At 47.4% G+C, this 26,552-nt stretch overlaps 1 protein-coding gene across 9 annotated transcripts in view; it reads left to right on the forward strand.

Annotated features, from left to right (window-relative positions):
- Positions 1 to 26,552, forward strand: part of FOXN3 (forkhead box N3) — a 400,969-nt gene that overhangs the window by 148,276 nt on the left and 226,141 nt on the right. For 5 of the 9 annotated variants that reach the window (XM_082851617.1, XM_082851624.1, XM_082851622.1 and 2 more), the window contains exons 1-2: positions 16,164 to 16,416; positions 20,144 to 20,700. In XM_082851617.1, the coding sequence (XP_082707743.1) occupies positions 20,158 to 20,700 (543 nt within the window). In that variant the 5' untranslated portion in view covers positions 16,164 to 16,416; positions 20,144 to 20,157. Of the gene's footprint in view, positions 1 to 3,328; positions 3,430 to 14,676; positions 14,734 to 16,163; positions 16,417 to 20,143; positions 20,701 to 26,552 lie in introns of those variants that run through there. The other 4 variants (XM_082851618.1, XM_082851619.1, XM_082851620.1 and 1 more) reach the window with 3 other exon arrangements.

Raw genomic sequence — 26,552 nt, forward strand, 5'->3', positions numbered from 1 at the left:
AACATACACACGTATATATATTCTTTTTCAGATTCTTTTCCCTTATAGGTTATTACCTATAAGGTATAAGTATATTGAGTATAGTTTCCTGTGCTATACAGTAGGTCCTTGTTGGTTATCTACTTTATATATAGTAGTGTGTATATGTTAATCCCGAACTCCTAATTTATCCCTTCCCTCCCTTCCTTTCCACTTTGGTAACTATGTTTGGGGTTTGTTTTGCCTGTGGGTCTATTTCTGTTTTGTAAATAAGTTCATTTGTATATATATATATTTTTTGGCTGCCCTCCGCAGCATGTGGAATCTTAGTTCTCTGACCAGGGATCGAACCCATGTGCTCTACATCAGAAGTGCAGAGTCTTAACCACTGGACCACCAGGGAAGTCCCCCATTTGTATTTTTTTTTTAGATTAGTTTTCTCTATTTTGTAATGTTAAAGACTTTACTCCGGCAGAAACATCCATGGACAGGGAGTCAAGACGTGGTATCTGCCACTAACTCTGCATGGGGGATGTGTTGGGAGGCTTTGGGTTACAAATAACAGAAAATCCAGCTCAGTGTCCGAACAAGACAGGAAATGTGTTGGCCCATCCACTGAGTCCTGGCTGGACCTGGCTGTTCTTCTACACCAGTCCACTGCCCCTGGAGCTGATGATGGGATCAGTCCTGCCCAAACCACCAGGCTGGGGAATTGGGTGCTGTTGAGAAGGGAGAGAAGAACAGACACCGGAAAGGAAACTACCAGTGTGCGTTCTGACATGTGGCCCTAAGTCACTTCACTTCTCCGGGCCTCAGTTGTCCCATTAAATTGGGGGCTTGTCCGAATCCATGAGTGAAGTCCTTCCTAAGGGTAAGCTTTATGATTTTATTTTTACTAATTGGTTCTCATAATGAATGAACAAACCCTTTTTTGGCCAGTGCTGTAGAGCTAAGAATGTAATTAGGAAACAAATAGCTCTGTTTCGATAAGCCAGGGCAGTCAGCCTTAGTAACTTTCCTCCTACCCATGAGTTGCAGATTTTGATCTAGAAAAATGAGCAGTGGAGGATGTGAGGGAGGAGCCCCGGAAAACAGCACAGAAAGCCTGCTTTGACTTAGTAAGGCATATTTTGTTCGCAGCAAAGCATAATTTTGTTCGCAGCAAACGTAACTTGGATGTTCGTTCACAGGAGATCCGGGAAGGTCTGGGCCCGGCTTATTTTTCTTACCATAACCATGGGAGGCTCTGCTAGGAAGCTGGTATCACAAAGAAGCCGAGAGAGGTTTAATTTGGATTCAGAGGGAGCTGGTGTTGCCAGAAGCCAGAGAATGACTCTAAATGGCAGTGGAATCAGATCCCTGTGGTTAGTTGAGGGTTTCTCAAGAATGAAACCACAGACCTCAGCTTTCTACTTCATCCACTTTTTATGGAGCCTTTGGCCAGTCTGGACATGAGATCCCAGTAGTGGCACCAGAAAAGCTTTCAAGGAAGCATCTGAGAGTGGTTTCTGAGGGAATGAACTCCTGGGCCTTGGTACCAAAATCCAGTTGGGAGTGCCGTGGACGTGAGGGTGGCATGGGTGCTGGAGATGGCGGTGAGCTATGGGGGCCTGTTTCCTCCATTCTCAGTGTACAGAGCTGTGTGTAGACTCTGAAGACCTGTAGGGCCCAGGGCTGCCTCAGTCGGAGAGTTTTACCCTCCTGTCCAGGATCTACGGGGAAGAGTTAATCTGATTAGTAGTACAGTCAGTATATTTTTATTGTGGTTGGCTCATTTTTGAACATATGTATAGAGTTGGCAAAGGTTGATCTGTGCCTTAATCTAATTCCCTGCAATATAGCTTTTGGAAATTCGTTCTGGTGTGGTGGTCGGTGGTGTTTCTAAACCGGCAGACAATTACCACCTAACTTTGTGTGCAAAGTGAAAGAGAAGTAATTCGAAAATGGTTGCTGGTCAGATGTCTGTGCCTTGGAAGCATTAGCCTGGAGTGAAACCATAAGATCTTTATCCCTGTGGTGGTGGGTCATTTGTTGGATTGGGGGGAGGGAACAATGAGGACTGGAGAGAGAGTAGATTGTTTTATGAGTTGCCTCATGGGCACCTTCATAGCTGCTTGTTCCTTCTGCGGGTCCATATCCAGATGGGAGGTAGGGACAGGCTTGGAGTTTCAGGCCCGGCCTCTGGAGTTGTCAACTGTCATGAGGTTTTTTTGTTGTTGTTGTTCCAAAAATCTTTGTGTTTTATAATTCAGGCAGGAGCTCAGTGCTGGTGTGTGGCCATTACCCTGGGTCTTACGGCCTTTTGTAGATGTTTGTCATTCACTGAATGATGTCCATGTCTATGGGAGCACAAGCAGCTGAGCCTGCAGGAGCAGGAAGGGCGTGTATGTTTAGTGGTCCATTTGAAGAATGCTACGCAAGAACCAAATCAGAGCAACCCATAAACCTCCGACAAAGAAGCCCAAGACGTAGACTGCAAGCAAGTTACACTCTGTGATCTTGGAAATGAGATCTTGGGTAGTATAAATAGATAGGAGAGTGCGGTGCTCAAGAGGATGGGCTCTGCAGGCCGAAGAGACTTGGGGTCTTAACTTCTCATTTCACCTCTTAGTGCCAATTATTGACCACCCTCAAACAACTTTTATTTTATTTTATTTTCGCCATGCCACGCAGCTTGCGGGATCTCAGTTCCCCGACCAGAGATTGAACCCCGGCCATGGCAGTGAAAGCCTGGAATCCTAACCACTAGGCCACCAGGGAACTCCCATAACTTAACTTCTTTAAGCCTCGGTGTCCTCATCTGTAAAAGGGGACAACGGCCCCTACCTGGGAAGGATAGTGGAAGGAGAAAATAAATAACGCAGGTAAAGCTCTTGGCATGGTGCCTGGCATGTAGGAAACATTGGAGAGCTTTTGTTGTTTTGTGTGCTGTATGATTTTTTGGATTGCAGTAGTTGGGTACTTGGTGTTCATTGTTTTGGCTTTTGTTATTTAGGTGCCTTGAACATCCCCAGGCAAAACTGACATTCCCTTTGGTCCTCCTCAGGACAGTTAGGAGTAAGGCGGTGTTAGGGTGGTCTGTGGACAAGCCAGGTTTCCCACCAATGAAGGAAGAGGCGAACTCTGCCTGTCAGACATGTTACTAGGGAAGAGCCCCCTGTGGCTCGGTTTCAAAGCAATATTTTGTCCCCACCCTTCCACAGAGAGGTGACAGAAATCTAGTCAGTCTCCGAAGAGTGGTAGAGAAGCTGAGACTTCAACGGGATGCCATTTTAGACGTCTCAATTTCTTTGGATGGAATTGGGTTTTTACATGTTTGATTCAAACAACAACAGCAACAAATCTGCAAGAACTCTTTTGCACAGAGGACCGAAAGAATGGCTTCTTACTCGATACAGAAACTTGGGTAAAAAACATGCAAACACGAGAAGAACCACCAGATTGCTGTCGGTAGGTGGCAAAGTACTTTGCTATAAATATTGCAGGACTCCTCTTTCTTTTAAAAGAAAAACTTGCTTTGCATTTCAGACAACAGAAATGGCTGGACAAGTCTTTAGTTCATGTGCAAGAAACTGAAAACAATGTGAAAGATTTTCCTTAAATGGAGACAGAGCTTGGCCTGGTCTCACGTTGAAGTTCAAGCCCTGGTCTGAATTGGCCTCCCATGTGTTATTTCTCATATGTTATATGCAAGGCTCCCCTGCCCAAGACCGGGGAATCATTCATTTTTTCGTGTAATCTTGAGGTGTGTACAGGGCACGACTCGGCCTCAGACCTTTCTGCTTTCACTTTTGGTTATTCAGAACCTCCATCTGGCGGTATTTGACTGTGAGTGTTTTCTGTGGCTTTTCTGTGGCTCCTGTTCAAAGTATTCAAAGCAGTTTAAAAATACATAATGTTCAGCGACCTGACCAAGAACTAATGTAAGTACTTATTTGAAGACTATTTTTAACTCTTTTAACTCTTACTATGTCTTGGAAATAGATACTAAGATTTAAAAAAGGTTTGAAAAACAAAGGACTACTCCACAGTCATAATGCTTTCGGTGGTGACAGTAGTTGCAAACAGCACAGTTTGTAAAAACAGAAGAGCTAAAATTCTTTATTTAATATTAAACAGGAAACTGAAAGCAGTCTGCAGCAATGTGGTGGGTTTCCAACAAACCTGCGGGTGGGTTTATCTGTGCTGAACAGCCTAAATGAGACATTTCCCCTTTTATTCTGTTAAGATGGTGAGTTTTCATGACAATCTCAACCAAAACATGACCATTGGAAGCAGGTTCTGTCTTGTTAGATGTTAAAGCAACCGGTTTCCACTAGAACCTAAGGAAATTTGGAAGCGAGTTGCAAACCTCTCAAAGAGTGGAAAATGCACTTTTGTTTCGCCTTTGTGCAGGGCTGTCACTCACCCAACATGTGCATATGAATATTATTTCCGAAGACCTGGGCTTCATTTTAAGGTCAGCCTTCAATTTCGAGAGAATATAATTTGCTGCTATTTTTAGAGCATCATGATTGCTCGTAATAACTAATGGAAAAAACTCAACAGAGAAATAAATGTCTAACAGCTGTGTCTGCTTAAACTTGATTAAAGGCAGTAAAAAAACGTAAACAGAAGAATGAATGTGACAATGGACGGAGGGAGAGACAAGTCTCCCTCATTGTGAAAAGTTTTACAGACCTAACTCGTTCTACTTTGGAGGCCTGAGGTGTCTGTGTTTAAAGTTTACTTTACTGTTTGTCTTGAGTGGGATCAGTGTTGTAGTGAATAATTTATAGGCAGCATGAATGAGCTCATTAGTCACCTTTTCAGACTTGAAATGAGTTTTGTGGTTGTCATTACTCGAGCCTTCTGTTCAGCCGCCGCGCACAATGAGAGTTTGGCAGTTGGCCGCCTTGTTGTCAGGCAGCCTGCTCACCCATTAGGTCTGCGTTGCTTTTGTGTTTCCTTGAAACCTCCTTCTCTTCCTGTGCCGGCCCAGGGACTCTCACATTTCAGGTGCCTCTTGCACCCCAAGTTTAAATGAGTTTTTCGGGGGTTAAAAATGATCTTTTAGTTGCGTCTGCCAGCAAGAATGAAGTAGATGGAGTGAGCTTTTCTTTCTAGCAGCTCCTGTGTAGGATTCCCTTGGTGCATGGTTTGATATTCAGGTTCTTCAACAGTAGCAAGCTAGGGGGTCCTTGTTGAGCGGCTGAGCCGGGCTGTCGCATGGTGGCAGGCGTTTCAGGCGAGGAGATGTCACTGGAGTTTGGAGGGGGCCGGCTGTCTGGGAGTAGGTGTGCGTTAGTTACAGCCCTCAACATCCGTGTGGTGCGGGTGTCTGTGGATGAAGGAACTTATCCCAGCAAAGCTGCCTGGCCAGATTCCCAAGGCCAAAGAGAACCACGTTTTTCCTACAAAGAGATCGACAAGACGACCTTGCAGGAGCCCAGCCAGCTGGAGGGTCCCTATCACTGGGAATGGCCATTACTTCTTCCCCATCTCTACGTCTTCCCAGTTCAGATTATTAAGAGAAAGCAAATGGTTGCGGCTGCCTCCTTACTGCGCCCTTGGACACTTGCCTTGGGGGCTGGTATGAGGGGGAGATGAGCCTGGGCATGCCAGTAGCAGGTGGGATTGCTTTGGAACGGACGTCATGACGCTCATCCCTCCCTTTGAACTTGGCCTGGGCAGCCTCCGGAGAGCTCTGACGTCCACTCTCTGGGACTGGACTCCATCTGGAAGTCCAGGACTCTGTGGCATGCCCACCTTGGCCCTCGGGTCGCCTCTGCTGGCGCTCCTGGTGCATGGATGCTTGCCCGGGGAGTCCCAGCCAACCGCCTGCCGCCCCGTGCTGAGGCCTCTTTGACATTAGCTATGAGCAACAGGCACTAATGGCTGCCATCACCAATGTGGGCAGCACCCCCTTCTGGGATCCATATTGTCAGACAGCTGGCCCCGAGGCAAGGAGGAAAGATGCTCAGTATTCCTCTCGAGAAGAAACGCCTGGTTGTTTAGGGTCCAAATCTTTGGAGCCAGAGTCACATGGCCTTGAGTGCAGAGAAATGAGGTGCTGTTGATCGCACCCACCGAAAGACAGCAATCCAGTTAGCCACTTCCTTCCCAGCCTCCACCCCTTAGCGATGGATCACTCACAGGCACTCATGCCTCACACTTTATGGGCACGTTTTGCTTGCATCTGAATCACAATATTGAAGGCACAAGAGATGCTATTTTTGGAAGGAGGCAGGGTTTAAAAACTGAACGTGTTGGGTGAATTGCACTGCCCAGTAGAGGAGCAGAGACTTCAGGTTCGGCTGTCGTAATAAATTGAGTAACTTGCTTATCTTCATAAAAGAGCTTTGTACAGCAGGGAAATAAGTTGATAATATTTTTAATCTATGTAATCTCTCCCAGAGGGTTCACCGGATTCGGAGCTTTTACTTTGTTTTAAAAAGACACATCTTCAGGAGAAGAATTGATTGTTTTCTTTCACATCCCTCCTAAAAAGTAAAATGAGAGAAGTTATTTCTTGGCACGGTTAAGACTTTGGCAGACATAGTCACCGAGACCCATGAGACTGTGGTACTTGGTGTACTTGCTGAAGAGAGGAAAACAATAAATGCTCTTAAAAACGTTGGAGGAGGAAAAGGTTGATGATGCTACTCTTTCACTGATCCGTAGAGTTATTAGGTACCAGTTTGAGAGAGGAATAAAAAAAGAGCATTTTTTTTTTCCCGTTAAGTGATTGATTTTTTTGATTACCACTAATTCCACATGCTACGAGCAGAAGAGAAGTGTAAGACGGGGTCCTTGCCTCTTAAGGCACTTAGTCTGTTTGACACTCAGTAGCTAGTTGATTTGTTTTTTATTACAGAGGTACACCATACCATGTTGATTATGAAATAGAAGCTGAACTTCGTCTTTTTGAAAGTAGTCCCTTTTCATTCAGCTTAAAAGTCCCTTTTTTCCTTCTACCTCCTGGTCACAGTTTTTCCTTTCTTGAACCTCACCACTTCTGGCCTTTACATCCTCGACCTCTAAGAGGTTCTTTAAGACAAAACCAAATGCTCTGGATTGATCTGATGCTTCCCTTGGTAGGAACAGGGCTCTAAACTCTGGAGCCAAACTGTGTGGGTTCAAATCCCAGCCCCATCACTTACCAACTGTGTGACCTTGGGCAGGTGGCTAAACCTCTCTGTGCCTCAGGCTCCTCATTTATAAGATGGCCATAATAACATTACCTACCTCACATGGTTAATGTGAGGCTGAAACAGTGAATATTTGCAAAGTCTTAGAACACTCACTGGCACTGAATAAGTGGCCAATTAAATACAATCGATTTCATTCTTCACGGGTTCCATATTTGCAAATTCTCTTACTTGCTAAAATTTATTTGTAATCATAAAATCAATACTTGTGGTGCTTTCATGGTCATTCGTGGACATGTGCAGAGTGGCAACAAATATGAGTAATCCAGGGGCTTCCCTGGTGGCGTGGTGGTTGAGAGTCCGCCTGCCGATGCAGGGGACGCGGGTTCGTGCCCCGGTCCAGGAAGATCCCACATGCCGCGGAGCGGTTGGGCCCGTGAGCCATGGCCGCTGAGCCTGCGCGTCCGGAGCCTGTGCTCCACAACGGGAGAGGCCACAGCAGTGAGAGGCCCGCGTACCACCAAAAAAAAAAAAAAAAAATCTATCTATCTATCTATCTATCTATCTATCTATCTATCTATATGAGTAATCCAACAACACACACATTCCCAGCTGAGACAAAGCAACTCTCCGCCTTTTTGTTTCAGCTTTCATACTGTAAACAAGCGTCCTTTTAAATGTCTCTTTAGTGTCACTTTTTTGGTGTGCTTTTTGTTGGCGATTTTGCTGTTTAAAATGGCACCCAATCACAAGTGCTGAAGTGCTATCTTGTGTTCCTAAGTGCCAGAAGACTGTGATTGCCGTGTGGAGAAAAGACAAGCTTTTCCTGTGTTCGATAAGCTTTGTTCAGACATGAGTTCTAGTGCTGGTGGCCATGAGTTCAGTGTTAATGAATCAACAATATATATTACATCAGGTATCTTTAAATGGAATCGGAGAAAATAAGGTAATGTATTGATCAGTTAATGAAATTGTTGTGACCGGTGGCTCGCAGGAACCTAACCCTAGATTTCCTCTAGGAGCAGAGGTTCAATATTTGCTAAATCAGTGCTTGACTGAATGATAAGAATTGACTGCAGATAAATGGAATCCAAGTACTCAGAGCGGCAGCCTCCTTTAGGACAAGCTTTTGACTGCAGGGAGTATCCCTGGGAGGGCGGGAGAAGCAGGTGTAGTTCTGGCCATGGAGGGTGTGCCTCAGCTGGGCACAGATTTTTCTGTCAGATTGAAAAAAGCAACAACCAAAAAGATGCAACCACATTTGGTCCCTTAGAAGCATAAGTTTTCATAGAAGATCCATCTGGAAATGGAGAGTAAATGTTCCCCCTTCCCCACAAATTCTTAATTCAAGAGTATTTTCCCTCATCTTTGAACCTACCTAAGAGTTTGTAGAAAACGTATGATACTCAAAACCAATAAATTGAAAGCTTTCCCACAAGCAGACAATAGACCCCATTATGCAGGGTATAACGTTTGTTATACTTAGCAATTCTCTTGTTTGCTTGGAGCACCAGCCTTTTCAGAAAGGGATCATTTTGTCCCTTCTGATTGAAAAGATCACAAAATGCTTCAATTTGGTGAGAAGTTTTGCCAACATATCTATTTTCCCCCAAACTCTTACTTTATGAAATGTTTGCAAATTGTTTCACACATACAGTATATGAGAATGTGAAAGTGATTCAGAAAACGGAAAGCTTCACTTAAAACGACTGGAAAATGCAAGTAGAAGGGAACAAAGGGAACATGGGTAACTGTGGCCCATATAATTTAATAAACATCCACCTGAAAACATTGTTGCATATTTCAGTGCCTTCACTCAATACATACTGACGAGTGTCTTCTGTGTGTGTCAGACACTGGAGTAACTTTGCTTGTGTACATTGCTGAATAAAATAGGTATGGATCCTGGTTTTATGGGGCTTATTATCTCATGGGGGTAGGCAGTCTGGTGGGGAAGTTTACTGTCTTGCTTTGGCATCTCCTTAGGATAAATTCCCAGAAGCTGGAAATTTAGAGTCAATGACCATGCTCGCTTAAGTTTTAATTCAGTTCACCAGACTGCCCTCTTAAATAGTTATACCAAGTCACGCTCCTCCGATACCCACACCAATATAGGTGTGGTTATCCTTTTTAAGTCTGTGCCAATCTGATGGATGAAATGAGATATCACAATTGCTTGAGTTGGCATTTCTGGGATTTCTTTGCTTTTTTTTTTTTTTTTTTTTTTTACTGAGGTTGAGCATCTTTTCATGGGTATATTGCCATTTGTGTTTCTCCTTTTGTCAATCTGCCCCATTTCTCATTAGGGTGATGATTTTCTCATTGAGTTGTAGATTTAAAATATTAACCCTTTTTCATATGTATGACAAATACTTCCTTGTTTTTTTTTTTTTTTTTTGTCTTTGAACTTGATTTATGACCTCTGGTCTTACAAAGTTTAAATTGTTTTGTAGTCAAATATGTCATTATTTTCCTTATGATTTATTTACTTAACAAAAATAGCTCTAAGTGCCAGGGCACTGTTACATGTGTCTTACGGATATTCATTCATTTAATCTTTATCACCACCCTATGAAGTGGGTCTTGCTGTATCCTCCATCTTTGCCCCCACCTTTTGTTTTTTTTGTGGTACGTGAGCCTCTCACTGTTGTGGCCTCTCCCATTGCGGAGAACAGGCTCCGGACGCGCAGGCTCAGCGGCCATGGCTCACGGGCCCAGCCGCTCTGCAGCATGTGGGATCTACGCGGACCGGGGCACGAACCCACGTCCCCTGCATCGGCAGGCAGACTCTCAACCACTGCGCCACCAGGGAAGCCCCCCCTTGTTTTTTAAGATGAGGAAACTAGGGTTTTCCCTGGTGGCGCAGTGGCTGAGAATCTGCCTGCCAATGCAGGGGACACGGGTTCGTGCCCTGGTCCGGGAAGATCCCACATGCCGTGGAGCAACTAAGCCCGTGCGCCACAACTACTGAGCCTGCGCTCTAGAGCCTGCAAGCCACAAGTACTTAAGCCCGCGCGCCTAGAGCCCGTGCACAGCAACAAGAAAAGCCACCGCAATGAGAAGCCCACGCACCACAACAAAGAGTAGCCCCCGCTCGCCACAACTAGAGAAAGCCTGTGACCCAATGCAGCCAAAATTAATAAATAAATTTATTAAAAAAAAAAAAAAGATGAGGAAACTAGGTAGAGAGAAAGAAGTTAAGTACCTTGATTAAGGTTACCCAGTTAGTATGTGGTGAAGTGAGAATACGAACGTAGTCCCAGGCCACTAAGCTATATCAGATCTGGTCTTGGTATTAGGCTCTCTGTGTGTGTTTAATTGTGGTTGCTTCATAAATGCTCACTGAATCTTCCCCATCCTTGAGGGCAAGTGCCACATCTTTTATTTCTCCCAGTTCCTTCCCAGTGCCCTCCACACAGTACTGGGCATGGTATAGCTAGATGCTTGATAAGTACTTTTTGACTTCTGGATCATCAGCTCACACTTCTGTTTATGCTCAAAGAGGAGCTGACAGGTTCTATATTTTCCATTTTGCTTCCAGCAGGTGACTCATAGGCTCGGCTTTGGCTAGGGCACCTGAGCTAATGAATGTCCCTCCACGGGTTCAGCTGTACTTTCCCTTACTCTACAGCCCTCCTTCCCTCTTCATATAAGCCTCCTGGCTCTAATCCCTGCTGGAGAAATTCTAATAAGCCTTTTCCCAGGCACCACCCTTCAGAACCTGTCAGGTAAACACCAAGGACGCACAAGAGGAAAACCCCAAGAGGGGATAACCAGAAAGCCCAAAGGATGCTTGAACGAGCCTTTGAAACTCACCAAGAGATGGAGGGTCTTCCAGCTGTGGTCCTGGGTGTCTCTTCCTTCTGCAAAGGAGGGAAGGAAGTGAGGAACTATTTTACTACGATGGACAGCATTCTCACATGTTATCTCAAAGACACTCAGTCAACCCACAATTAAGGAGTTATCTTTGAACATAATCTCTTGTCTTCTCATATTCAGTCATTGGATAGATCCTCTTGGTTCTTCCTGTGAAGACTCTCATGCATTCATTTTTTCCAGTCTCACTGACTACTTTCTAATTCAGTGGGTCCCAAAATGTGGTCCCTGGACCAGCAACAGCATCACCTAGGAGCTTCTTAGAGACGCAAATTCTCAGGCCCCAGCTCAGACCTACGGAATCAGACACTCTGGGGGTGGGGGCCAGCAAGCTGAGTTTACATAAGCCCTACAGGTAATTCTGATGCGCATTCAGGTTTGAGAACCACTGCTCTAATGGAACCCCCCTTTTATTATTCAAACATTATAAATGTGTTGGGTACTCATTGTAGAAAATTTGGAAAATATGGACAAGTATGAAAGAAGCAGGCAAAAAAATTACCCCATAACTCTACCCCGCAGAGGGAAACACTATTTTACTATTTTAACATTTTTTCATATTAAAAAATGTTAAAAAAGATAATCTTTGTTTCTGTATGGATTACTGCAGTGCTTTCTGATTGGTTCTGTCTACTTTTGGTCTTCCATTTCCTTCTTTCCGCTCCCAAAACTCATCTTGGGTCCATGATCCCATTCTTCTTTTTTAAAATTGAGATATATTTGACATATAACACCGTGTGAGTTTAAGGTGTACAGCATACTGGTTTGATACATTCATACTGAAATATTATCGCCACTATAGCATTAGCTAATACCTCTATTGTGTCACATAATTATCATTTCTTCTAGTATTGGGAATAATTAAGATCTAGTCACTTAGCAAGTTTAATGCTTATAACACAGTTTTGTTGTGTGTAATCACTGTTCTGTGTATTAGGGCTCTAGGACTTATTTATCTACTAGAGGCAAGCTATTCTTTTTTTTTAAAGCATATTTCTGATAGAGCAACTTCTGGATCCAAAAATACTCAATGAGTTCCTCTTCCCCTCTGATTACTGTACATAAACTGCTTACCTTAGCATTCAGGGAGTTTTGTGATAGGATGTTTCCTCACTTATCCACTAATATGCATGCTCCATAAGGAACAAAAACTTTGTATCCCTGGAACCTAATAACGTCATGTACTTGGTGGGCACTCAATATATTTGTTCAAGGAATGAATGCATCTTCTTTTTTTTTTTTTTTTTAATTTATTTTTGGCTGCCTTGGGTCTTCGTTGCTGCGCGCACGGGCTTTCTCTAGTTGTGGCAAGCCGGGGCTACTACTCTTCGTTGCAGTGCGCAGGCTTCTCATTGTGGTGGCTTCTCTCTGTGGAGTATGTGCTCTAGGCACACGGGCTTCAGTAGTTGTGGTGCACGGGCTCAACAGTTGTGCCTCGTGGGCTCTAGAGTGCAGGCTCAGTAGTTGTGGCGCATGGGCTCAGTTGCTCCACGGCATGTGGGATCTTTCTGGACCAGGGCTCGAACTCGTGTCCCCTGCATTGGCAGCCAGGTTCTTAACCACTGCGCCACCAGGGAAGTCCTGAATGCATCTTCTAATACAGTCAAGTCATAGTTGATAAATCTGTATGCGCCATTCACGGCTCCTGCCTGGAAAAGCAGTTTGTGCCGTGGCACTTTCTCAAAGTGCATATGCCTGGGACCTGTCCTAGGAGATTCTGATCTATTAGGTGTGGCTTCCCAGGTATCCCCAATTGAGAAGCTCAGGTCTAGAATGTCCCTTCCCCGTTTCTATGGACCTATGTTTATTATTCTCCTTCCAAAGTCACCTTCCTTCCCCTCCCCAGTCCTGTTGTACCAGATGGTTCTACTATGCCTCCTGCTGTTAGGAGGGGAGAAGGGAAGAGTTACCTGAATTAGGCCAAGCCGATCAGTTTATTTCCCTGGGAATCTGAACTATGTAGCGGAAGGCTGAGGCAGTCTGAAGGTGGTGGGTGCTGGCAATCAGAAGGTCCTTTGCACTTGCCGCTGGCAGCCATGTGTGGTGATACATGAGTAGAGGAAGCCGGCCTTCAGGGAGGAGAGTGGACAGACATATAGAGGGAGGTAGGAAAGACAACTTGGTCTCAGAGGGAAAGAGGTGAATGGAGAGGAAAACCACCTAATGATGCCCCAGTTCCACGCAGTCCAGCTGTGCTTCCTGTCCCAGGCTTGACCCAAGTTCCCACTTGGGTATCCTTTTCCCTGGAGTCAACTTGAAGGACCCTGTTCAGAAGCCCGTCTTTCCAGGCCTGCCTCAGATTCCTCCTCGTATTTGAAAATCCCTCAGGTCTTCTCACCTGCAGCCCTCTCTCACTGCCATCAGTTCAGTTGTTACGATGGCCTGGAGAGGGATCGCGGGGCTTTATACTGAACTGTTCATAAATAATCACGTTGGCTAAATAACCAGTGATGAAGGCGGGGCTTTAATGTTCCAGGGCGTGTTGGAGAAGAAAGCACAAAACACCACGGCGAGGGCCAGTCCTCTCCACAGAGGAGGAACCTGGGGTCCCATGCTGATTGCGGACTGATTGGGCTAGAATCTGGGTTCTCCCGGTCCCAGATACAAGTACTCTCAGCCCAGGCCGGGCCGTGGAACGGTCCCATCAAGTCCCCAATCAGGAAGTAGGTGTTGCCCAAAGTGAGTTGTAGAGCACACCTGGGATTCTGCTGTCAAACGTGTTTGTAAAACAATGATTTAAACAGTTCCACTTGTTTCTTTGAGGCTTCTCCGGCTCTAAGGCACAAGGGTCCTTCCTGAAAGTTCAAGAGGGGAATTGAGAACGAGGCTGTTCCTAAGCGAATTTGGCTTTTGCCCCCGTTTGTCAGGCAGCAGGTCCCAGAGATAGGAGTCTATGGAATTATAAGGTGGAAAGACCACTCTAAGCCTTCTTTTGGCTTTTAGCAAAGGTCTGTATTCCCCATTTCAGATGGACAGGCAACCACGTGTACCCCGCTCTCCACATCAGGCAGGGCTGGTCCACCACTTCCTCTTAAGGATGATGATACCTTCTCACAACTCTTGCTGCATTGGTAACGGGAGAGAGAAATTCAGAAATATGTTTGAGAATGGAAGAAACCAAAAGCCGCAGAGGGGAAGAGAGGTAAGCTCATGAAAGGCAGCTTACCTCACCGTGCTCCACCCTCTGCTCAGGGGCTGCTCCTGGCCCTAAGCTTGCTGCGTCTTTAAGTTTCTGTTCACGTAGGATGGCTGCTTTAGACAGAGTCCTTGTACAATAACCACGTGCTTACATCGCGTCCTTTTGAGCTCTGAGGAAGAAGGAAAGGACGAGGGGTGAACATAACTGCCACCTCTACTTAACATGGAGATTTCCACCTACGGTGTGTGAGTGTGGTCGGGTGCGGAGGCTTGGGACCTGGCAGTTGAAGGGGAGGACGCAAGAGGACTATTTCTTCCTCCCCAAGGCAGCAAAGGTCTCTGGCCTTGGTTCCTTTGATGAGAGATTCACCAGCCTCAACTGATAGGCAGATGGAGGTATCTGCATTAGACTGAGCTCCTGTCCTGGCTTTGTTACCACCTCTGACCTTTAGAAACTTCAACTCAGGACTTCAGATATATCTCGTTTGTCCCTCTTGCTTCACGCTTTTTGCTTAGTGACTTGGGGTAGGTCAAGTGTTCAGTAATTTAAGGGGTGGGGCTGGATGACCTCAGGCTGCCCCTGGGCCTTCACCTCTGAATCATCTCCCAGGTGGGTGGATTTGCTTTGTCACTGGTAAGTAATAAGGCCTGTGGTGAGTGCCCTGATGAAAACTTACCACCCACCATCTTGGAGCTTTGTGAAGTGGAACGACTCTCAGATTGATTGGGGTTTCCTTATTTTTGGAAATTAAAAAAACTCAGAAACCTAGTGGGATTTTTCTCCCCCTTTGGCTAGGTTACAAGGTACCGCAACCTGGAGGGCTTTCTGACGGAGATCACTCCGGGCCTTCCCACTGGTTTTCCTGCGGTTTTCAGAGAGCTCAAAAGGGCCTGTCCTCTGGCTCAGGTGGTGGCCGGCAGAATGACCTGGGATTCTCCTCTGCGCAGGAACCTGCTGATTTGGTTACCTGGGCGTGGTGTAAAATCATATTTTTATTTATGTCACCACCAGGGTGTCCTGTTGGACTCTCCTTTCGTCCTCTCTTGGTGTGGCTTCAGCAGCGGGTGGCCCATCTTTGGAGGCGCCTGAAGACTTGGAGTGGTGGCCCTGCGAGTTGTCGGTGGGGTTCGTGGAAGCTCTAAATACGAAAGACATGAGGCTTGTTTTCGCTGGAGGCTTAGAGGTCGGCTGGGGCGTTGAGCACAACCCACTGAAGGCCCCACGGTTTGGCCTTCAGGACGGGCCTCTTGCTCTGTAATCTGTAATGGCCACCCTCCCTCCCCCGGCAGACACGCGCCTGCGGACAGACGAGAGGAGCAGCCACCTGGGCGGGAGGCTGCGGTGCCTTTGTGCCTTTCCTCCCGGGGCACGAGGTGGCAGCTGGAGGAGGGCTGGGGATGGCCCCCGGGAGTCCCGCCAGGACGCCGTAGTTGGGGAGAAGTGGAATCTCTTCTCCCCCTCGCAAGCCTCGCCCGCATCGTAATTCTTTTTATTTTTACTTTCGAGCCATGTAAGGCATGCGGATGGGTAGGAGCGTTCCGGGGACACGTTGCCAGAGGCGCGGTGCCCGCCGGCCCGCGTGGCCAGAGCCCGGGGAAGGGACAGGCCGCGCGCCGCCCGCCCCACCAGACCCGCCGATCACGGTCGCGGCTGCCCGGGGTCGCAGAGCCCGCGCCGGCCACCCCCACTCCGCGAGGCCGCGGGAAGCGAGTCCGCGCGGCCCAGCCGGGTCTCGGCTCCGGCTGCGCCTCGGGAGCGCCCGGGCGCGGGTAGCAGGGCCAATCGTGGCGTGGGGAGCTCCAGCAAGGGCCGCCCCGGCGGGTCCGCGCCCCGCGCCCCAGGCCGCTGGCGGCCCGGCCCACGTTTTCCCTCTCTCCCGCTCCCTCCGCCCCCTCCGCTCCGTCCCTCCCCTCCGCTCCCCTCCCTCCCCGCGCTTCCCCTCCTCCTGCCTGGTCATGTGTCGCCTTTTTTTGTTTGCAGTGGAAACAATTTCTCGCCGCTCGGCGCGCCCCGGCCCGACGCGCCGCGGCGGAGGCGAGCGGGAGGCGGGACGGGGCGGGGAGAGCGGCGGGGCCGGCGGGAGGACGCGCGGCGCTCCCGGCGGACGCCGCAGGTCCCATGCCGCGCCGCGACCCCCGCGCCCCTGCCGCCCGCCGCCCCGGGCTCGCCGCGCCGCGTCCGCGCGTCCTTAGCCGGGCCACCAAGCTATGCCCGCTGGGCGCCTGCGAAAGTTTGTCGGCTCCCGCTGAAGGGCAGCGGCGCCCCCGCGTCCCCGCGACCCGCTCCGGCCAGGTGAGTTTGCTCCCCGCTCCCGCCAGCGCCCGAATGGGATTTGGGTGACTCGGGGCGGGGGCAGTTGTTCGAGGCCGTCCAGGAGGCGACCTCGCCGCTCTCGGCTGACCGGGGACTCCGCAGTTCCTGTGGGAGCGGGCCCTGGACTGGGGGGCCTGGCCGGGCGGGGAGACGGGAGCCCCCGAGCGGGGAAGTTGCCCGGTCCGAAGAGTTTCCTGCCCCGACGTGCGGGCTGTTTCCCGGTGCCTCGATTTCCGAAAAGCCGCCCTAAAGGAACAGAGTTAGTATTGTCCGCGGACTGGATCCCCGCCGTTTCGGGCCGGGGCAGGGGGTGCCGATCAAGGGGAGACCCCAAGACGACAGACAGCCTCCTAACAAAGATTCCCCCCCCCCAAACTGTGCAGGCTTGGCACCGGCAGAGAGAGTCTCCGGAGACTCTCGAGGCTTGACTCCTCCTCACCCCGGCCCTCTTTGAAACCCTCCTTGGGTCCTGGAGAAGTTGGGGGACGGCGGGCTTTTATTGATGTGTTTTTAAGGCTCGCCGCGGTGCGGCCAATAAAAGGTTTATGACATCTGACCGGCAGTGAAGGTATGCGAGCTCCCAATTGCCCTGTATACGGGCAGAAGAGCAGTTTCCCCGTTGCCTGGCAACGCCGCTGATTGACGCGGGACGCAGCCAATCGCCGCTCCCGCAGGTCCCCTTGAAATGTTTTTGACAAGTACAGTAGACTGGAGTGGAGCGCGTGCGTGCGTGCGCGCGCGCGGGGGGGGGGGTTGCCCTCCCCCCCCCCCCCCCCACCAAACTCGCAACTGCCCTGCTCGGCTTGGAGAGGATTTCTCAACTTTTTAAAGTTCACATTGAGCATCTGTTCAGAGCTGGGCCAGTAATGTCTTTGTCAGTTATTTGGAGCCCTCTGGTAGTGGGCAAGAAACTAGCTTTCCTGCTGCGTTTTCTCCGTTAAAAAGGAAAAAAAGATAAGAAAACACAGCAAGTCATAAAAAAACAAGAAGAGGGTGTGCGTGTGGGGGACGTAACCAATAGCAAACCGAAAAATTGTTAAGGAGGTCACTAGTGAATAACTATTTGCGGATCCGGTGGAGCAACCTTATTGGCAGCAGATTAAAAATGTTTGCTTAACTGCAGACTCACATGATCCGGATTCTTTTTTTTCCCCCCTCTAAAATAGGAGGAAAGAAAGATTTGGTGAATTATGTAGTTAGAGTATAATAATGGAAAACTCCTCAGCTGTGGTTTCTGGGAACTGTTTTTTAAAATGGAACTGTAGTGATCAGCAGCTCTTGATACCGTTGCTATAAAATGCGGGATTTCTAGGGATGTAGTTAACAGTTGGAGAACATGGGGGGCACAGAAACACAAAGCAGACAAATGATCCAAGGGTGCTGGGCCCCGGTAACCCTCTTTTCTTGACAGTGCTGTTCTTCTAATAAAACCATATAGCTGGCAATGTTTGTTTAAAACAAAAGAAAACGTGGAGAATAGCGTGTTGGTTCCTTTGGGAAGCTACTGACAAATAAGCAAATTAAAAAGAAAGAGAGCAGCATGTTGTCATAGCAACAGTGCAATTAAATTACTTTACTGTCAGCCATGATATAATTTTCCTGTTTGGAAGCTCAGGAGACATAAAACTTTCCTCTGGAGCTAAAGTTGACTTCAGTGGCTGGGTCGTTGTTCTCTTTTGTACTCGACCATGTGGATATTCCTGGTTATCAGAAAATTAGGTTTTTTGATGGGGGTACGTCGAAACTTTGAGAGAGACAAGCCTAATTTTGATTTGTTCGTAAAGAAGGTAAAAGAATCAGGCTGGTCTCTGTCTTACCCCCAAATTTAAGATACTAGATTATTCTTTAAAATGTGTCCTGTACTACTCAGGTTAGCCTCCTTTTTTGATGAAAAAATATTCCTTGTGGATGAACCCGAGGTAGGTATCTGAACTGCCCTGCTTCCATGGGACTTTGGTCTCTGTGGATGTTTTCCGTCCTTAGCGTTGGACATCTACAAGCAGCTCCAGAGAGCTCCCCCTCAGGCCTTCGGTCTGTAGGTTCTGTTTGTCCACTTCTGGGGAGGGGGCCTGCTACTGTTTTCAGGCACCTTTGACTAGCTGTTTAGTGCCCCACATTATGCTTTCTAGAATCTCATTCTAGAGCTTCCCTAGCTGAAGTGGCAGTTATTTTAGGCATGTTATCAGTGGGCATTTTGAGCCTTAGAATGATCATGTCTTTGCTCTTGATGTGTTCATTCTTTTTTCTAGATAGACTGCTTGATCTTACTCAGGGGTGAGGTGGAGGATAAAACAGACACCAAGCGCATTGTCTGAGCACTGTAGACAGAGAGTGGGAGACCTCTTTCATTATCTTACTGTTCTTTCCATCTCACATTGAGTGCTTCAGGGTTGAATGTGCCTTGTATCTGTCGGGGTCATTCTTTTTGTGGACTTGTCACCTCCCCCATTGTCTTTCCTCATCAGATATTTTACTCCCTGTTCTAGGTCATTGATAACAATGGGGGAGGGGTAGAGTAGAATTCTGTAGCAGTTTTTGTTGGATTTGCCTTCCTGTCTTGAGGCTCGTGGTTGCTCTCCTGAATTTTTTCACCGATTTTAACTTCAGTTAATGGCTTATCTTCACATTCCCATGTATTTGTGTGGTGTCTGACGTTACTCACTTTTTTGTTCAGATTGTAGTGTCCCAAAGAAATTAAACGTACTTCCTCCTCCAGTTTGAATCCACAGAATTCCTTGGCATCGCTCTTGAGACTTGCCAAATGTTAAAGTTTCAGTTTTAGGTTATGACTTGTGGAGAAAGAAGGAAAAAAAAATCAAATAAAACATTACCAAATTGATGCTCATCATAGCCATAGTTTTGATTCCTAGGCAGTTGCAGCGGTCTTTGTATGGAAAGAGCTGAACTTAATCTGAACCAACTGGCCTTAAACTTATAGGTATGTCCCTTTTTTTTTTTGAGAAAGATAAACAGTGAGACCTATCACCCAAAGTGACATGGGCTGTGGTTGCACTTATTTTGTGGTGTTTATTGTGCAGCTTGAAAGAATTTGTACATATTCATGTATAATAGGTAAACTGAGGCAGCAGGCAATAACTGATTTTTCCAGGGTCACAGTGAGAGTCTTCATAGATCAGGAAGAAGGTATTGTGGGATTTCCCATTCTTTTTTTTTTTTTTTTTAATAGAAGTATAGTTGATTTACAATGTTGTGTTAGTTTCTGGTGTACAGCAAAGTGATTTTATACGTGTATATATATTCTTTTTTGTATTCTTTTCTATTGCGGTTTATCATGGGATATTGAATATAGTTCCCTGTGCTATACAGTAGGCATATCCATTCTATATATCATAGTTTGCATCTGCTAATCCCAAACTCCCAATCCACCCCTCCCCCTCCCATTCTCTTCTTGGCATGTGCACGTTAAAGGTGCTGTGAACATTTCCTGTCTTGTACCTAAGGGGTAACAGGTCATTGTGCTATGTGCGTGGTAGACCGAATTTACTACTGTTAATCGGGCATCTCTGTGTGGTGGAATGTGGGTTAATGTCACTCAGTGTGGGAGCTGTGAGGGGATGTTCCTAAGTGGTAGGGGGTCCACAGAGGTGGCAGGGGTGGGAGGGGGGCATAATCATTAGGGAGGGCATGGCTGCCTCTCTGTTTTGGGTTTCACCGCCTCGTCTTCTCTCTGTCGTGTGTTTCCCAGGAGCCTTCACGTAAATGGGTCCAGTCATGCCTCCCAGTAAGAAGCCAGAAAGCTCAGGAATTAGTGTCTCCAGTGGGCTGAGTCAGTGTTACCGGGGCAGCGGTTTCTCCAAGGCCCTTCAGGAAGACGATGACCTCGACTTTTCTCTGCCTGACATCCGATTAGAAGAGGGGGCCATGGAAGATGAAGAGCTGACCAACCTGAACTGGCTGCACGAGAGCAAGAACCTGCTGAAGAGCTTCGGGGACTCTGTCCTGCGGAGCGTCAGCCCCGTCCAGGACCTGGACGATGACACGCCCCCATCCCCTGCCCACTCCGACATGCCCTACGATGCCAGGCAGAACCCCAACTGCAAGCCCCCCTACTCCTTCAGCTGCCTCATATTTATGGCCATCGAGGACTCTCCAACCAAGCGCCTGCCGGTAAAGGATATCTACAACTGGATCTTGGAACATTTTCCGTATTTTGCAAACGCACCTACTGGGTGGAAAAACTCAGTGAGACATAATTTGTCCTTGAATAAGTGTTTTAAGAAAGTGGACAAAGAGAGGAGTCAGGTAAGCCTCTGGGTCTGGAACTCACGTTTTTCTTTTTGAAATTAAACCTGTTTCTCCATTAATAAAAAATGTTCAGGAATGTAAATTCACCACAGGGAAGCAGCAGTCAGAAACGCGGGTAATTCGATCTCATTTCATTCATTTAGATAATTGTCAAGAACTTCCTTTTCCTGTGTTTGGGGTTTCTAAAGCCAGATTGAGGGTTTCCCACTGGGGAACATGGTTACAAAACGGTGGTTTACAGACTTGATTGGCTCTGAGTATCATTGTCCTTCAGAGTCGGTGGGTGGGTCCCCCTTTGGTTTTGGACACCAAACAAAGGTCTGTATTCTGACGGCAGCCATGAACCATGAGGTGTGTGTGTATACCTACATACATATATATATATGTCTGTGTGTGTGTGTGTGTGTGTGTTTGTATTTGTATATTTGAGGAAAGTTGCCACTGAGGGCTAGAAAAAAATGGCATCTATTTTCGTTCTGAATATTAACTTGGAGAAAGGCAGCTGGTCCAGGATTCTGGAATAAATGGACAGTGGTGGACATTGTGGGGGGTGATTTGAGCATCCTTCTATACTCCAAGACCAAAGACACGAATTGCCCAGGTGACCCTCTTGAAATCGGGTGTCTACAAAGTGTTTGGCAACTTTGAAACTCCCTCTGAGTATGGAAGGTGGGCTGAGGGTAAGACTGACTTTCAGAAGGTGGAATTTTGACTTTAAAGCCTTTAAAGCTCCAGCTTCGTGGTTCGCTAAAGGAAGACAGTTTTAATAATTTGCTTTATTTTTCTTGTAAGGAACACAATAGGTACGGTAGAAATAGGATTGACTGTTAGAGCTGGAAATCAAAATTGTGACCTAGCTTGGGGTTCTGAAAAGTAACGTAGCCACAGTTAAAATAACTTGCCAGAAAACGGACTCTCCACAAAGTTTTCGTGTTGCCCTGTTCTCACGGTTTTGGTTTCCGTGTTAGTGGTGCTGTGGTGTGGAGCTGGTGGTCTGCTTTCCATCCTTTTTAAAGTTCAGGTTCGGTCTCAGGACCCCTCTGGAGTGGGCTCAGCAGCTGCGCAGGGTTGGGGCCTTTCATTTCTTTCTTTCCAGGAACAGGTATGTGCTTCCAGTTGAATCTTGAGCCTGAGAAGATTCTACTTGTCCTTGGCCTGGAAGACTACGACTGTGGCAGTGGTGAAGCCCTATTTTTCCTTGCTGCCACTGGACACGTTTGTCTGCACATGCTGTTCACCCAGAGTTTATGTTAAGATGGAGCGTGGGGGCTTCCCTGGTGGCGCAGTGGTTGGGAGTCCGCTTGCCGATGTGGGGGACGTGGGTTCGTGCCCCGGTCCAGGAGGATCCCACATGCCGTGGAGCGGCTGGGCCTGTGAGCCATGGCCGCTGGGCCTGCGTGTCCGGAGCCTGTGCTCCGCGGCGGGAGAGGCCGCAGCGGTGAGAGGCCCACGTACCGCAAAAAAAAAAAAAAAAAAAGATGGAGTGTGGGCATGCAGGGTTTGAGGGGGGTGTTGCCCAGGAAGAGGAAAGATGTGGAGACTGTGGAGCTTTGCCGCTGATCGTGGGTGCAGGTGGTGCCTGGATCCAGCGTGCAAGTGTGAACACTCCTGAGTGCTCTGGGCCCTGCCTTCCCAGTTACGTACTTATTTTTATGTAACTGTAATTTATGTAATTTTTGTAATTTTTATGGGGCACTGCTGCTGTCCCCAGGTGTCCATCACTTGCTTTCCTCCCCTCCGCATCCGAGCATGGGCATCCTAAGACCGACCTCCGGACTTGGCTCTGCTGAGTGTTTTAAGATCATTCCTTGAACTTAGAGAAGATTCGTCTCTCCCCTGTAAAGAACCAAGTCTGTGGTCTTAAAAACTTCCATATGGGTGGGTGCTCAAGAAAGGGAAAATCTTGGGAAGCAATTCCAGGGTTAGAAGGTAGAGAAGAAAGGGCTGTCAGGTCCGCCAGAGCAGCACGTCCCTGATGAAGCAATGATCAGGGCTTTAAGTTGGTGTGAAATGATTCTGCAAGTTACCACATGCCTGGGTCGGCGTGTTTGTCATCACGCCGGGGCACATAATAGTAATTTAGCAAATGCACACTCTGAAATGTTAAACAAGACCAGCTCCAAAGTATGCAGAGAGACTCGGGAGTATTATTCATCAGCCTGGGGAGTGACAGGCGGGCGTTGGATAGCACCCTGGCAGGAGCGCCGTCACCCCCTTGCACCCCCCTGCCCCGCTCTGGGAGTCGTGTTTTCCTGGGGTGATGGTTGTCATTCTGCAGATAGCGCCTGTAGAAAGGGAATGGTTTTAAGGGCGCGAGTTTGTTTATCTTGTGAAATGTTGAGTTCTGGCTTCCTGGGCGTACCGACCTGTATTAACATGTTTCTGATCAGATGCCAGTCACTTGTGTGGCTGGGAGTTTGTTCCCGGGGTGTGTGAACTCCCCATTTTACTCCTCTTTCCTCGGATAACCTTGGGGCCAGCTGCTGGCTGCCCTGAGAGGGGCAGACTCCCGGGTACCCTCAGGCACTGGTCTCGACCCCTTCATTTGTGGTTTTCTCCGGTGGCCAGCTGAGTAAGGCAAAGGCATTTCCCTCACACTCTGCCCAGGGGAAGCTCCTCGGGCTCTCAGGTAAGCTCATGTTTTCCCAGAGGATTTTACTTGGCTGTAGCTCCCGTGCTGAGGTTCTGCTGCAACACAGTGACTAAATGTGCCCAAATGTTGGTGAGAAGGATGCCAGGGGAAGGGGAGGAGGGAAGCCTTGCGAGCTGTGTTTGCAGAGTTAGCCATTCCGCTTTTTGTTTTCTTTTTAAAAGTGTGGGACAGGGTTTTAAACGTGGCATAAGCATGAGAATGCAGAATGTGGTGTGATCCTTGTCCCTGGGGGCTCGGGACAGTCCCCTGCTGCACGGCTGCTTGGCTGGGGTGCTAGAGAGGGAACAACCTGGGTGGCACCAGAATCGCCTGCGGCACTTACACACAACCGCCGCTTCTCGGCCCCTTCCTGGAGGCTCTGATTCAGTGGGTTTGAGATGGGCTGGGGAAAACTGAAATTCTGATAAGCTTCATAGGTATTTCTGACTTACAGCCAGATTTGGGAATCCCTGAACTATATCCCCTTTTGGGTTCTTTCCAGTGCTGAGATTTCGTCAAGGACATATTCTCATGAATGGGTAAGTTAGGTGAGAATAGAGGTTTTTTTTTTTTTCTTCCTGTTTTATCTCTAATAGGACTTAGAAAGGTAGCGTTTTTTTGTTTGTTTGTTTTGTTTTTGTTTTTATTCCAATCATGGAAAATTTCAAGCATAGACGGTGGAGAGAATCAGTCACTGTATGGTAGTGACTGTATACAGTAGTACAGTGACTCTGTATAACCACCATCACTGCCCACACCAGATTTAGTAGTTAACAAGGGCTTGCCTCTCTTACTTTGTTCATTTTTTCTTTTTTTTTTTGCTGTTGCTTAAGTATTTTGAAGCAAATCCTAGCCCTCATGTCATTTTATCCCAACATATTTTAGTGTGCGTAAGAACGGTTTCCATAACCACAATGCCAGTGTTACCTCCAATAAAGTGAACAGTTCTTTGGTATCACCTAAAGGCAGATCTGTGTTCAGATATCCTGGATGGCTTACAAAATGTTTGTTTGAATAAGGATCCAAACATTGTTTACACATTGCATTTGGCTTTGTTTCTTCAGCCTGTTTCCATCCATGGCAGACCCCTGCCCCTTCCTTGTCCAATAGACCCCTCCACGTAATATGTCTGCTTCATTGGGGTTTCATGAAGCTTGTTCCTCTGTCCCCTCGTACATATATTCTGTGAAATGGAAGTAAGTGCTAAAAGGCTAGATCCCATTCCGGCTTGTTTTCCCTCAGGAATACTTTATAGACGAGTCTCGTGCCTCCTCACATCAGGAAGGCTGGTTGACCCACTCCTGGGGACGCTGCGCTCGTGTTGTGGGTTCACGTAGAGTCGGCTGCTTCCTCCTCTGCAAAGTCCCCGTAAGCCTTTCATCTTACAGTTCCATCTGTGGATGCCCTTTGCCCACATCAATCAAGATTGAGGTCCAAAGTCTGGGATTAAGTTTGGTTAGTTCCTAAATACAGTTCTCAGTTGGAACCGTAAGATTAGCATGTACTAACCTCTCCGAGTATTTGTAAATGAGAAGTAAAGTGTACTTTTTATTTTTTTATAAACTGGATTATAATGGCTCAGGGGTGTGTGTTTGCTGTTTCTCTGCTTTTTCTTTACTTCCCTACTTGACACTTTAACAAAACACATTGTTGTCATAACAGGGTTTATAAAGGAAACAGTGTACAGAAATATGTTTATTATATCCAGGGCTGAGTGCTTTAAGTACAGTTTTAGCATGTAAATATAAGCAGCTTGTCTTGGTTGAAAGAGGCCTGGATTGGAAGCCAAGATACCTGGTTCTAGTTCTGATGCTGGAGATACATGGCTGTCTTGGGCCTCAGTTTTCTCAGCTACAGAAGCAAGAGTTTATTGTTACCCGAAGCTTCTTAATTTGGGCTCTGTGAATGTGAGAGACTTTGCAAACAGCCTGAAATTATTGACAACATGTCACGTGACTATGCATTTTCCTAGAGGATCTCAAGATTTTGTTTGATCAGTTTTTAGGTTCTTAATGGGACCTCTGACCCTGGAAAGGTGCAGAACCACTGGTGTATTATAATAACAATAGTGGACTTACTATGGAACACTTTCTTTGTGCTTTCCCAATATATCATTTCTTTCTCACTACAACCCTGTGAGGTAGGCCCTAGTTTCATTCTTAAAATAGATGATGAGTTAAGCTCAGAGTGGTTAAGCAACTTACTGGAGGTCACGCAGCTCGTAAGTAGCACAATAGGAATTCACCTGAATTCCCTGCAAACCTAAAGGGCATGTGCTGAAGTCAACTCTGGTGCCTGAGCACACGTTCTCAGTGTAGACGCTGCTGTAGATGATCTCTATGTGCTTCCCCAAAGTAGCCTATGATCATGAGTTACAGGGGAATTAAAATAGCCCAGATAAACTCAGAATTTACTCTGCAGGTACAGGATAGAGAAGGGTAAATATAGAGAATACTTTTGTGCTGCCAGGACGGGGCCAAGCTCTGTCCTTGTCAAGCAGCTGGAAGGGTGTCGGCGTTTGCACGAAGCCTATCATGGCCCTCCAGCTCCCTGTTTCCAGGCTCTTCCCAGGCCCCCTGCCTCCCAGGTCCCCTCCACTGAGGTCTGGCCCAAGTTCAAAGCCCCTTCTCCCTGCCTAGACACTGTTTATACAAGTTCTCCCTCTAATTCCCAGCCCCCTTGGTGTTCGCTTTTCCATCCTGGTAGATGAAATTCTTTTTCAAAGGCAGTTTTGAAAATGGAGCACCTCTTATATGGCAACACCCCCATATCACAGTTGCTCTCATTCCCTCCTCTTGGGGGTGCGACCACAGCATTTCCCTCTCCCGTGAAATAGCCCCCATTCCTGTGATGGTCATTTTAGGAAGAAGAAAGCCCGTAACTACTACTGTTATTATGTTTTGGGGGGTGGGGATAAATGATGCTCTTTGAAAAACTGTGCAGTTCTGTCCTGATGAGTAAATTACTAAAAATCAGGGTAATGTTCGATGGTAGGAATGCAAAAATGAGACGACGTGTATAAGATTCTTCCGTGGCCTCTGGGGCAAGTGACGGTCCCGTTTGTCCCTGCGCTGGCGCTGCCCTGGACAGCAGTAGGAACACAGCCTCTTTCTCACCAGCGCCCACTCCCTGGCAGGCTGCTTTCCATTGTCTATGCTATAGGCTGTGTAGCCTTGGAAGGCTGAGACGTTACCAGCCTTTCAGGCCGTCTCTGGGG

The sequence above is a fragment of the Leucopleurus acutus genome (genome assembly GCF_964270905.1).
Source record: "Leucopleurus acutus genome assembly, chromosome: 1".
Taxonomy (NCBI): domain Eukaryota; kingdom Metazoa; phylum Chordata; class Mammalia; order Artiodactyla; family Delphinidae; genus Leucopleurus; species Leucopleurus acutus.